The 14,496-nt window shown below is 43.3% G+C and overlaps 1 protein-coding gene across 1 annotated transcript in view; it reads right to left on the reverse strand.

Moving 5' to 3' along the window:
* The window catches only part of PARPBP (PARP1 binding protein), a 34,496-nt gene that overhangs the window by 1,131 nt on the left and 18,869 nt on the right, over window positions 1-14,496 (reverse strand). The window contains exons 5-8 of the mRNA XM_068276944.1: window positions 8,478-8,658; window positions 5,147-5,325; window positions 2,701-2,782; window positions 1,803-1,965 (exon numbers count right to left, since the gene is read on the reverse strand). Coding sequence (XP_068133045.1) covers window positions 1,803-1,965; window positions 2,701-2,782; window positions 5,147-5,325; window positions 8,478-8,658 — 605 coding nt within the window. The remainder of the gene's footprint in view (window positions 1-1,802; window positions 1,966-2,700; window positions 2,783-5,146; window positions 5,326-8,477; window positions 8,659-14,496) is intronic.

Here is a 14,496-nt window from a genome sequence, read left to right on the forward strand (position 1 = left end):
ACTATGCACTTTACTGAATGCATTAATGTTTTCACAAGCATGACAGGGTCTTGCATGTGCCCATTAGTGCAGGATGTGAGAGTCTCATGCCCAGAAACCTACAGGACCACTAATGGACACCAGATTCGCATTCTCTTCCTCCTCCCCCCCCCCCCCCCCCCCAAAAAAAAAAGCTAGACATCAGTACATTAAAGGGAACCTAAACAGAGGGACATGGATGTTTCCTGTTAAACAATACCAGCTGGCGGCAGCAGTGGCTGAATCACACACCTAAAACAAGCATGCCTCTAATCCAGTCTGACTTCAGTCAGAGCACCTGATCTGCATGCTTGTTGGGGGGCTGTGGCTAAAAGTATTAGCAACAGAGGATCAACAGGAGAGTCAGGCAACTGGTATTTCAAAAGGAAAAATCCATATTCTCAGTTTAGGTTCCCTTTAACCTCCTAAGCGTCAGCCCGACAGTGCCGGACAAGAAAAAAAAACAAAAAACCCTACAAGCAGTATGCCTGACAGTGTGAGGCATGCCGCTCAGGAGGATTTCTGCTTTATTTTTTGTCCTCAGCCTAAGTTAGGAAGCTATAGTGGGTTACAGTATGGAGCAGCGGGAGGTGGCGTCATGACGTCAGACACTCTGTACAGTGAAGACCGGGGCTGTGAACGGTGGGGGGTGCTGCGATCGGAGCTGCAGCGATCACCGCGAGTGAGAGGCTTGGTAAGTAATTGCGCAGGTTACTGCAGGAGGGAGTTCAAGGGCTGGAGGGCAGTTGTATTACAGTATCTATAGTTTGATACCTTTACAGGGACCCACTATAGCTTCCTAACTTAGGCTGGGGGCACCAATGATAACTATACCTGACTACCTATATCAGTGACACATATACCTGGCTACCTATGGTGGATCACCTATACCTTGCTAACTATACCTGGCTACCTATATCAATGGCACATATACCTGGCTACCTATTCTGGAGCACCTATACTGGAACACCTTTACCTGTCTTACCTGTAGTGGGGCACCTATCGCTGGCTTACCTATACTTGGTTACCTATAATGGAGGCCGTGCTGATCTCTCGCCGTGTACCTCCAATAGTGACCTGTTCCCCGGCGATCAGTGTAAGGCGGCAGATGCAGCAAATTCCCGATAGATTTCATGCTGAAATCGATTTGGAATCGGCCTGCGGTGTATGGCCAGCCGACAGGTCTCTCTCTAATCAGATTCCATAATGGTGCCCATACATGGTAGAATTAAAAAAAAAAAAAAAAAACTTTAGATTTTCCTGTTTGACCAAAACGATCGAAGTAAAAAATATTTTTGTGTTAGATCAAGAAAAATCTAACAATTATCCAGTTTTTACAATAAAAATCCAATCGGACATGTTGGAAAAATCTTTTTATTCAATCTAATGGAATAATCAAACATAAATCTAAATCGAAAAAAAATTGTACCATGTATGGGCACCATTAGAGAGGTTTGTTTCTTTGATCGAATCTGCCCATCGTTCGATGTATGGCTACCTTTACATTCAAAGATTTTGGTGAGTAAATTTTAAAATGTAGTTTTGATTTGATTCTGTGTTTCAGGCTTTTATTATACTCAAAATGAACACTAGACCCTTACTTGACACCTTTTGGTAAGGTACAGGGGGAAAAAAAAAAAAAAAAAAAAAAAAAAAAAAGTTATGAAAATTAACTGGATCACTTTTTGCACAGAAATCCAGGAAAAAAAAACTGACCGCCAAGATGTTTAAAACATCACTAAAACAGATTAAGCATGCTTTTATAACATTGCATTAAACCTTACTCATTGGTTCTTCATCGAAGCTGAGCACTGGGGGAATCTTGGGAGCTGGATGAATGCAGGTTGTAGCTTGGCTCATGCTAGGAAAGTCACATGGTTTATGCTGGGTTGATGAGCCATCTTTGTAAGTGCAAGAAAACTGGGATTTGATCAAGTTCTGCTTCAGCTGGGGAGAAAGAAACACATTTAAGTCAAATGAATGACACATTCAGACTCCACATTAGATGCGTGAGTGTATTATTAATTTTAGGATAGGGACGCTAAAAGGTGGCCACACACACTTTAAATATTTGTTTAATTCAAGAATAGCAATTTTTCTGACTAACAATTCAAAAATCTGACCAATGTACCACACACCTACGTTCAATGTTTCTCCAATCATGAATATAATTGAAAGCTCAGAAGAAAAAAGGAAAAAAAAGGAAAAGTCCACCAGACAAAACACAATCATTGGAAATGAACAGCTCCAATTTTGGCATCAATTAGAACATTGATAAAGTCATCACTGAATTAAGGATTGACTAAGCAACTACTCATGACATTTGTAAAAAGATATAACTGTAGTACTCAATGCAAACTACAACCAGTCCAGGCTATGACATAATGATGCCTTCTACGCGTACTGATTTAATGGGCAAACATTGATTTTATTCTGCCCAACTTGACCCCAGTAATCATTACAAGATATGAGGCACCCAAACAAAAAGACAAGCTTTATAGGCACGCTACATCTTCTGAATATCAGCGATGGCGCTTTTCATAGATCCAAGTCTATCACATATGCATGTGTCAAATGGGGAAGAGGGGTGTTAACAAAAAGCAGCATTCCTTACTATTAAATGATTACTGTAGTAATTGAATTGCATCATAGAATGGGGCTTGCATTCTGCTGTTACAGTACCTTAGGCTTGTCTTTACTAATGCACTTCTGGACACGCTGCCCAAGACTTTTGGGAGAAGATCCACCATACTGATCAGGAGTCCTGCATTTTCAAAATAGAGATCAGCTACATTAAAAAGACTAACAAAATGTTCTGCCTTATTTCTTCTATCCTGTTCTAATGTGGTGTGTGTCTTACTGCAGCCTTTCCTATTATCTCTGTTATATAATCTAATCTGCTTTCCTCTGGTGGCTTTGTGGGGCTCAGGCACTCAGGCTGGAATGTGCAGCTCTGCTTGTGATAGGATAGAAGCTATACACACCCTCTCCACGTCCCCTGCAGGCTCTGTGTTAGTTACAGACTGAGCTCCTCTGAGCCCATCACATTCTGGTAACAGCCATGTCTTTTGTTTGTAAACACTGCCTAAAACTGGCAATTACAAACCAGGATTGCAGCAAGGAGTGGCAGAAACAGCACAGAGGGGCCCAGGAGAACATAATGAATAGAATGGTATGCTTTTTATTGTAAGAATTTTAGAGTACAGATTCTCTTTAAACTTCACCAAAATGAAACAAAAAAACAAACACACAAACAAAACCGTAGATTTAATGCTGGGAATACACCATACAAATTTCTTTTAGATTTACCTGTCAGATAGATAAAGTTCAACATTTTGGAAATGTATCTTACCATCTATCTGCCAAGCAATTAGGCATTGTTCTACTCAGCAGGAGATAACCAGAAGACAATGCACCAGAGATAATGACCATTCTCTACAGAAAATCTAATTATGCATTCTAACAGAAAATTGTATGGTGTATTCCTAGCATGATGCTGGGGATACACGGTACGTTTCTGTACCGTGTATAGACCAGCTGATAAAATTCAGCTGGCCCGATCAAGCCGCTCGACCCTCGCCTGCTCGATCCCCGCCACCGGACAATGGAAGGGAATTGAGCGCTGATAAGGAAGCGCCGGCGGGGACGAGCGGTAATCGATCCGTGTGGACGCAGCTGGGGTCGATCCGGCGGCTAATCGGCCGCCGGATCGACCAGTGTATTCCCAGCATAAGATTGCAACATCCTCTGATGGACAGTTCATGACAAGACTATAAACTCAGTAAAGTGCTGTGGTAGAAGTGCTATATTACTAAAAAGACATACAACGAAATTGTGGCTGGAATCTGAATCTAATATCTAGTGCTGAAAGCTGGCATGCTAGTAAAAAGATTGCTGTCAGACAATGAAAGTTTATCTGATCTACTAGTGTATAGCCACCTTAAAAACACAATGAGAAGACAAATGGCAGATTCGGAAAAATGAGAGAAAAAAATAAATAAATAAATAAAAAAAAATTAAATACATACACACACACACGTTAGTGACTCCGCTTCTTTACTATGCATGGAATGAGGGTATATTACTGTTATGTAGACACATAGAAAGGTAGTTGGCACTGCAGTAAAGATAGCTGGTATCGTTTGGGGTAGGCAGTATAAGCACACCTCGCTCATTGGAATGTATATTGCGTGCTCTGGTCTTAGAGCAGATACATTTTACAACAAAAGAGAAGGAGAGGGATCGGCACTGCAGAGAAACATTTATTGTCCAAGGTGAGGCTCAGTACATGAAATGGCAAGTATGCAACAGCTATACAAGAGATAAACGTACCATTGCTGCGGGGTGTGGTAGGTGCGGTGGGTGCTGGGCACTGAACGCCTGACGGCCGTTTCGCGCTTCCACGGAGGCTCCATGGAAGCGCGAACCTAGCGCGAAACGGCCGTCAGGCGTTCAGTGCCCAGCACCCACCACACCCCGCAGCAATGGTACGTTTGTCTCTTGTATAGCTGTTGCATACTTGCCATTTCATGTACTGAGCCTCACCTTGGACAATAAATGTATCTCTGCAGTGCCGATCCCGCTCCTTCTCTTTTGTTGTAAAATATATTACTGTTATATTTGCATATATAGGCTTGTAATTAGTGACGTGCGCAAAACCGAAAAAAAATGCACCTTTAATTACAAATAAAATATTGTTGCCATACATTGCACTAGGGACATAATTTAAACGTTGTAATAACCGGGACAATGGGCAAATAAAACAAGTGGGTTTTATTAACAGTAGCACGTTTTATTTTAAAACTATAATAATGGCCAAAAAATGAGAAAATGATTTTCTACCCATTTTTTCCCCCTATTATTCCTGTTTAAAGGCATTTAGAATAAAATAATTCTTAGCATAATGTATCACCCAAATAAAGCCTACCGTAATTGATGGCGAAAAAAAACAAAATCTAGATCATTTTGTTGTGACCAGTATCGATAAAGTTATTGGCAAATGAAAGGCAAGAGCGCTGACAGATGAAAATTGCTCTGGTCCATTAGGGTAAAAACCCTTTGATGTGAAGTGGTTAAAAAGGGTGTTCTCTCTTCAGAGAGAACATGTATTTTGTGAAATGCAACATACCTAAACAGTGATAAGATAGAAATTGATCCAATAATTGTATCATCTTCATCGGCACACAGCAACTCCGCTTTGTTCTTGGTGGGCTGATTAGCAGCTTCTTCATCTAAAAGCATTATCAATATTTTTATCATTTCTCTTCCACATAATGCTGTGCCACGGTTGATTGCATGAATTCTAGGCTGTAAAAGACAAAAAGAGCATCACCATGCTGTAATACGGCAATCTGAAGTACGTACCTGTGAGGTAACAACAACTGTCAGGGGGTACAAAAGAGGCCATGCACAATATCTTGGATCTTATTAACCTCCCTGGCGGTAAGCTCGAGTTGAGCTCAGGCTATGCCGCGCAGGAGGATTTCTCAGGCCCTGCTGGGCCGATTTGCCTAATTTTTTTTTTTGCTTTTTTTTTTTTAGCACTTTGCTAGCTGCGTGTGCACTCCGATCGCCGCCGCTACCCGCCGATTGTCCGCCGCTCCAATCAGTGCCAGGCAGCGCTGAGAGGTAGCTCGGGACTCCCGATGAAGTCATGCCGCCCGTCGCCATGACGGGGGAAGCCCTCCAGGAAATCCCGTTCTTTGAACGGGATTTCCTGATCGGAGATTGCCAGAGGCAATCGAAGAGGGTGGGAGGATGCCGCTGCACATCGGCTATCTCGCTACATAATTTAAGAAAAAAAAAAAAATTAATAGACCGCCAGGGAGGTTAAAGAGACCCTGCAACAACCCCCCCATCCCCCAGGGATACTTCCTTGGGAGGGAGAAACCCCTCTGGATCCTAATGAGGCTTCCCTCATCCCCCTAAACCTCAGGAATCCAGCGCAGTCTCCCTGAAAATACAGCCAAGGATGTTGGCTGTGGAGCAGTAGCACCTTCAATACTTACCCCCCCCCCCCCCCCCCTGCACTGGTGCATTAGCAACTTTCTGATCCGGCTCAGGCGGAAATAGCCCAATCGATCAGGTCAGCTCTGCTGCACAAACAAGTGGCCTGCGTAGTAGATTGGAACCGATCGGGCTTGGCTATTTCCGCCTGACCCCGATCGGAAAACCTCTACTGTGCCTGCGCAGGATCGCAGCAGGTAAATATTTACCTCACCAGTGTTCGGGGGCTGCCAGGGCTGGATCCTGGAGGGTTAAGGAGGACAGAGGAAGCCACGTCAGGATCCAAAGGCTCCTGAGACAAGTACTCCCCCTCAGGGGTTGTTTATTTTGCTACAGATTTTCTTTAAAGGGAACCTGAGATGAGGGACATGAAGGCTAACATATTTACTTTCTTTTAACCTCCCTAGCGGTAAAGACAACCCTGGCTCATCCATCTAAAAGTTGCTGAAAGTGGTATTGACGAGCCAGGTCTGTCAATGCAAACAGGACCACCCAGCATTTGGAGCAGCACCCTGTATGCAAACCTCCTAATGGTTGAAGATAGCGCAGGGATTGTTCTTCAGATTTGTAGCTGCTGATCCCCCCCCCCCACCACCACTTTGCATCCCTCTTAATACCCAGCATAAGATTGTAACCCCCCCCCCCCTCCAGCGATGATGGAGTATTCTTCTCCTCTTGCAGCTCTGGGCTTCTGTATACAGTACCGATGTCATCAGCCGCCTCCCCAGTACTGTATACAGTAGCCCAGAGCTGCACATGGAGAAGAATACTCCATCATCGCTGGAAAGAGCCTTGGTGAGCAAAAACACCCCCTGCTCTATTCACAGCGCTGCCAGGGACAGTACAGGCAACGGGGGGGGGGGGGGGGGGGGAGGGTCAATCTTACGCTGGGGATCCGGGAGGGATGCAGAGCGGAGGGAGTCCAGAATGTTACACTGGGGGGGGGGGGGGATGGATGAAGAGAGAGCGAGTGAGTGAGCGCATGTGTGTGTAAGATCTGGAATAAAAACAGGAGAGGGGTAGAGAGCACCTACAGCTGACTAATACTTGGGAAAAATTATACCTGGCTAACTCGTACTGTAGCATTTATAGCTGCTAACTATACTGTGGACACTTATACCTGCCTAACCTATACTGTTACATCTATAGCTGGCCAAATATGCTAGGGACATTTATATTGGCTACCTATACTGTGACGCCTCAGTTTATGAAACCACCGACTTTGATTACGACTCCAGATACCCAAAATTGCTGACTCCACAGCCCTGGTACCTACATGTTGGCTAACCTATACTGGGGTAACTATGCCTGGATAACCTATACTGGGGCAACTATGCCTGGCTAACCTATGCTCACCATTCGTGTGCTGATCCCTCGTTGGGCACCTTTGATAGCTTCCGCAGTGTCTTCCATGTCCCTCGGTGGATTTGCTTCTCCCTCTGCGATTACATATTTCCCCCGGCATTGAGGGCCACGCAGCGTCATCTCCATCTGGCAGCAAACTTTTCTTTTTTTAAAATATGAATTCAATACAATAACCTGTATCGAATTCAATTAACAAAAAAAATAAATAAATAAAATTAAATTAAAAATTGAACCACTTTTTGCACAGAAATCCTGGGGAAATTGAACACTAGTTTTCTTGCTATCCTGCTGATCTTTCTGGCACCAGTAGTGTCTGTATCCCACACCTGAAACAAGCATGAGGCTAATCCAATCAGAAAACTCTGATCTACATGTTTGTTCAGAGTTTTAGATATGCGTTAAGCAATGGACCAGGTGTACCTAATACAGTGGGAGATTATTCCTCCAATTAAACAAAAAAATAAAAATGCAGCAGGTATTGGCAAGTCGACGTAAAATGTGAATTATTCAGATTTAGTTATGTGCCAGACACTTTTAAACAACAAAGGTAACTGCATTTCCAGTGACAGCTAAAGAAATATAATAAACCAAAACACTCTACTCCTTGCCAATACACACTAGCTCAATGCCAGGCAGCCAGCCTAGTTCATGGACTGTCATGAAGCAGTTCATTTCGGCAACCGCGTTGGTAGCCAAGCAATATACTGCAGAATAGACAATCTACTAGTAATAGCAGACATGCTACTGCATTTCATAAATTAGATATTAGTCAATCTACTACTACAGCTAGTAGTTGGTTGGGGGGGGGGGGGGGGGGGGGGGGGTGTTTGGTAGTTAGTGATATATTTCTGTAGAGGAGTTAGTGTTTCAGCACTTGGAAGGAGTGTTAGGAGGAGGATAGCAGAATGGGTAAGTCAATAGGAGAATAGACCAGATAAATTATTTTGAAATTATTTTGACTAATCTGCATTATCCAATGCTCAACCCACCAGGTGGCACTGCTATGCATACTCTATTATGGAGCCCTAAATATCTGTATATAAAAAGAGGTGGGGGGGGGGGAACAAAACCAAACAAACGCCCTGTACCCGAGAAGGACTTATTCCTGTGGAGTCGTCATGCTTTTCACTGGATAAATTAATGAGATTTTTAATTCTTAAATCCAAATCTTCTGCAGTCTCTAGCACAGCTTCACTAAATGGATCCCCAGAGCTTCGCCCTTTCATAAGACGCATCTTTATTGCAGATAAAAGCTTCTCAGTCGCAGTCCTGAAAGACACAGGCAAGGTCTGACATAAAGCTCTTCATATGCTTTGATGAAATTCACCTGGTTAATGATACGAGATGACACCGTATTTCATATATCCTAAAGTGAAATCATACTTTGAACAGAACAAAAATACAAAACAAAACCCACACAAAATATAAACACACACCTCTCCAGTTCAGCTCTATACATTGTGCAGATTAATGGCAAACTATCAGTTTGAGTTGAGGGGTGACCCTTTGTCAAGAGTCCTGGATACACGAGTGGAAAGTAGCGTCCAAAAAGAGGGACAGGAGCGTCATGCGAGTAGCAACTTTTTTTTTGGGTGACACCCACTTTCCTTGCTGAAGATTAGAGATGATCAATGAGATCCTAATTATCCCTAGTTGAAGCAAATTGTATTGCAATTTGAACACAGATTGGAAATGTGTCCATACAAATAGTCTGCAATTGCATTTGCTTGACTTAGTTCTAAGCTGCATGGCAATTACAGCAAAAAGTTTGTCAGGTCAGAAAAATCAGCATCTCATTGATCATCTCTACTATGTACCTTTCCATCCCCTCACTGTTCTCCCATAGAACAGAATCTACAGAAAGCAGCAATTCATGATCATTTGGTTGCCAGACCCATGTAAGAGATGTATGGGCTGCACACTCGCGTAGTGGCTTGCACTGTTGCCTTGCAGCACTGGGTCCCTTGTTCGAATGCTACTAGCTTCACAGAGTTAATACGTTATCTGTGTCTGTGTGAGTTTCCTCCGTGCACTCTGGTTTCCTTCCACACCACAAAAACATATAGATAAATTTATTGGCTTCCCCCTAGATTGGCCCTAGACTACAGTGGACATATGGCTATGGTAGGGATTAGTCTGTAAACCCGTCTGAGGGACAGTTAAGCGATAAGACTATATATTCTTTACAGCACTGCAGAAGAGGTTGTCATTAGACAAATACTAAATCCTATAGAATAAAACCCATAGGGTCCCTGCGTCATCCTCCTGTCCGAGTTTTAGCGCATGTGTTGGGACAGGAGGATGAGGAAGAAGGGGGGGGGGGGGGGGTTTACGGGCAGCGGGCGCACTAATATGCGGGACAGACCCAGTTTTTAAAACTGGACTTAGGTCCCCTAGTAATGATAAAAACTGAAGTATCTCTTTTCCTCTGTACCAGTAAGGGAGGAAAATCTAATACTAATGCTGGGCTTGTCTGGTTAACTGCTATTGTAATCCTCCGCAGCAGGATACTTCCTGCTCCTTCCCATACTATAGCACATAACAATTGGCGTGCTGCACTGTAACCTAAAATGTATGTGGAAAGAAGCATCAAGGTAGACAAAAGGCGCCAAAAGTATAAAATCAACGAACATTTTTTAAAACATGGAAGTGGCAGGGGTGAGCCCTTTTCCACTCCAAAGGACACAATACGGGAATGTGTTAGGTTATAACAACAATTTTTATTGATACACTCCACAGAGTATTGCAATGCGTTTCACGGGCGTGACCCTGCTTCATCAGGCAGTGAAAGAAGGAGTATACAGCAGATGTTGTCCTAGTCTTATGCTACGTACACACATGCGACAACGATCGTTCGTTGAGGACGACGAACGAACTTTTAATTGATGAAAGAACGACCTAAGTAAAGTTAGTTTTAAAAAGGTGTGTAACGATCTGATCGTTAGAACGAACGTTACATCACGCAAAGCAACTATTGCGCCTGCGCATAAAAATGAGAAGTTTCATGGAGAAATTGTGAAATGCGCATGTCAAGCCTAGTACGAACGACCGTTTCCAACGATGCACTACTTTTGCGCAAAAAAGTGGGATCAGCGCATCACCAGGCCGCCTCTGAATGGCCTCAGCTCAGAGATGCGCTGAGCCCCCCCAGAAACTGCAAACGCACCTTGAACCCAAACAGAGGCTCTGCATATACACCAAAGGAAAACTATTAAGTGGGAGCAGCTGACCAGAAATAAATCAATCAAACATAGCAAAGAAATGAACAGCGCTACTTAAAAACAGATGAGTGCTTACCTGCAAAAAATGATGATGCGCTGATCCCACTTTTTTGCGCAATTCTCAATTTTACTGGTAGCGCGCCCAGGCTATGCATATGCATAGGTAGAATTTAGTTAGTGTTAGGTCCCCTCCCATGGAGGAAAGACTTCTTCGACAGCGGGAGGGACGAGTACCTAACAAATTGCAAATTGTTAGTGGAAACTAACATCCTCCAAGTGGTAGACAGGTCATGTGTATGCTCATTGTGTATTTGAATCCCATGAGTGGGGTGTGCACTTTTTTGCAGGTAAGCACTCATCTGTTTTTAAGTAGCGCTGTTCATTTCTTTGCGATGTACTACTTTTGCAAACGATCGTCGTTGGTTAAAATCCGCCGAGACAGAACTTTTTTTTGTAGCGATTTGGCTCGTTCGTCGTTTGCCTTAATAGTCGGTGGTTCGTTTTTTGTAACGATCGTCGTTGGTAAAGATCGGGGAATGATCGTTACAAACGACTATAGTCGCATGTGTGTACGCACCTTAAGAAGGAGGTTACAGCACAATAATAAAAATTGTTGTGTTATAACCTAACACGTACCCTTATCGTGTCCTTTGGAGGGCAAAAGGGCCCGCACCAGCCACTTCCACGTTTTAAAAATGTTATTTGATTTTATACTGTTGGCGCCTCTGTCTACCTGCTAATCTGATCCACCCTGGGTGGAAGGGCGGAAATCCTCGTATTTCTTCCGATCTACAGAGAAAGACTTCTTATTCCTAAATGGGGACAGGCTTGTTCTCCCCACCTGCCGATACAGTGGTTGCCTAAGTGGTAAGCCTGGTTTGTGAGTATTCTTTTACTTACTCCTCCTTTCTCCAACCTTAACCAATACATACTGCACCATATTGGGCTCTCGATGTCCTTGTTCTTTTTATACCAGTATATGGAAAGAGGGAAAAAAAAAAAAAACAACAACAAAAAAACACTGTAGGTAGTTTTAAAAGAAACCTGAGGTGAGATGGACATGGAAGCCGACATTTTTTTTTATTTTTATTTCCTCACAAACAATGCAGATTGCCCGCCTCTCCTGCTGATCATCTGCCTCTAATACTTTTAGCAATAGATCATGTGCTCACTGCAGTTTAACCACATGATTCTTCAGGTGTGCAAGTCTGATTTTTTTTTTTGATGGGTCATGTACAATATAAAAAGTGGTACAGAGGATAATAAAATCTTTCTAATAGATATTTAGTAGAGGGATCTTCGTATGCCCCTCCTTCCTGCACTGGGACCCTTAGAAAAGGGTTGGATAATGTAAAAATGTGGGGCTTATGGCCACAATTCCCCCGTGTATAAGCGTGGCCGCACTCTGCAGGCGCAAACCACAGCACAGGCCTGCGCAGTAGCATAGAACAACTCGTGCGCAGCATTTTGCTCCGGGCATGCATAACGTGACACCTGCACACTGCACAGAGCAGCCGTGCTCATATACAGACGGGAGTGTTGGTACAAAGAGGAAAAGGTTCCTGGCAGGAAGTGGAGTATAATGAGGCTTTCCTCCAAAGTGTCTCTCCCCCCCCCCCCCCCCCACCCCCCCCCCTTCAGATTTCGGGTATACAATATTAGAAGTTCAGAGTAGACACAGTACATAAAAAGTGGTCGTCTTGTTACCGAACACAAGAGAATTAATTACACTCAATAAATGTCCAGGGACACAGAGTAGTCAAAGAAATGCATTGCACTTCTCCAAGTTAGAAGAAAAAAAAAAAAAAAAAAAAAAAAAAGACTGAAGCACTCTAGTGAGAGACTAAGATTATGAACCATTTCCAAATGCCTGCTAAAATATAAAAACAGATTCATAATTACAATTCCAAAAACCGGAAAGAATGTGACATTTTCTGGACAACTGTTAATGCAATTTATAAAGTCAGAACAAACAGATTGTCTGAAAAAGTGTTCATAAGCACCACGTCAATTTCTAGTCCATTCATATTTGAAGATTACGGTATGTTTAAAGCAAGTACAATGTAGGCAGACGTCTACTGCAGAATATCAGAGGCGTCTCTCCTTAGCAGAGCAGGATCATCCACCAGGCAAACTAGGCAGGTGCCTGGGGCCTAGAGGGTGACAAGGGGCCACTAGCCACCTTCTCTGACCTTTATTCACTTCAGCTTACCAAAGACCCCAAAGGGGGCCCCAAATCTCCTACCTTGCCTTACATCTTACCCCATCTCTGCTCCTTAGCATTACTGAGGGTACACATCATGATCAGAAACCCTGTGTCATGCTGGAAATATCCTGCCCCCAAAAAGTTCACTGTAAATGATGCAGATTCTACAACAAGATTTCAAATGGAATTTGCCAGTATTCACAGATAAAAATGTATACAAGTTTCCCCAAGTTTGTAGCGATCACACATCATTTACCAGAAGATCATACTTTATACAAGGGATTCTACGTATAAGGAGAATACACATACATATAGTGTATGGTACAGAGAGGGATAATTCATCAAGCCAGACTGCCCCGGGAATAAGGCTTTATTTAGTGCAGGGTTTCCAAACCCTGCCCTCAAAGGCCACCACCAGAACATGTTTAGCACAAAGTCACGGTGGCGTAGTGGATAGCACACTCACCTTGCAGTGCTGGGTCCCTGGTTCAAATATCAGTGTGGGCAAGGAGTTTGTATGTTCTTCCCATGTTTGCATGGGTTTCCTCCAGGCACCCCTGTTTCCTCTCACATCCCAAAAACATACAGATAAGTTGATCGGCTTTTCCCCTGAATTGGCCCTAAATGAAAATATGACTACGATAGAGATTAGAGATGGTTTGCCCCTCTGAGGGACATTGTGTGACAAGACTATGCTCTGTAAAGCACTGTGTGGAAGAGATTGGATAGAGACATATAGACAGATACACACACACACACACACAGTGTCTTGCAAAACTATTCAGCCCCCTTGAAGTTTTCCACATTTTGTCACATTTCTGCCACAAACATGAATCAATTTTATTGGAATTCCACATGAAAGACCAATACAAAGTGGTGTACACGTGAGAACTGGAACGAAAAATCATACATGATTCCAAACATTTTTTTACAAATAAATAATTGCAAAGTGGGGTGTGCGTAATTATTCAGCCCCCTGAGTCAATACTTTGTAGAACCACCTTTTGCTGCAATTACAGCTGCAAGTCTTTGAGGGCTCGTTTCCACTATCGCGAATCTGCATGCGTCCAACGCATGCAGATCCGCACATGTAATACAAGTGGATGGGCCTGTTTCCACTGTAGCGTTGTTGAGGTGCGTTTTTTTCAGCGTGAAAAAACGCACAAAAGAGCCAACGATTTCGCCTGCGTCGGGAATCCGTGCGAATCGCCGCTAATGTATTTAATAGTAAAACGCATGCGTTTGTTACATGCGTTTTTACCCGCGATTTCGCACCTTTTTCAATTTTATTTAGCCCTGGCAGTGTCATGGTTAATTTCGCATGGCACCCTGCCATGCGAAATCGCGGGTAAAAACGCATGTGGAAACGCATCCGCATGAGTTTTTACAAGCGTCGGAATGCGGCCGAAATCGCGTCGCAACAGTGGAAACAAGCCCTTAGGGTAGGTCTCTACCAGCTTTGCAGAGCTAGAGACTGAAATCCTTGCCCATTTTTCTTTGCAAAACAGCTCCAGCTCAGTCAGATTAGATGGACAGCGTTTGAACAGCAGATTTTAGATCTTGCCACAGATTTTCGATTGGATTTAGATCTGGACTTTGATTGGGCCATTCTAACACATGGATATGTTTTGTTTTAAACCATTCCATTGTTGCCCTGGCTTTATGTTTAGGGTCGTTGTC

This window comes from Hyperolius riggenbachi, chromosome 3 (genome assembly GCF_040937935.1).
Source record: "Hyperolius riggenbachi isolate aHypRig1 chromosome 3, aHypRig1.pri, whole genome shotgun sequence".
NCBI classification, from domain to species: domain Eukaryota; kingdom Metazoa; phylum Chordata; class Amphibia; order Anura; family Hyperoliidae; genus Hyperolius; species Hyperolius riggenbachi.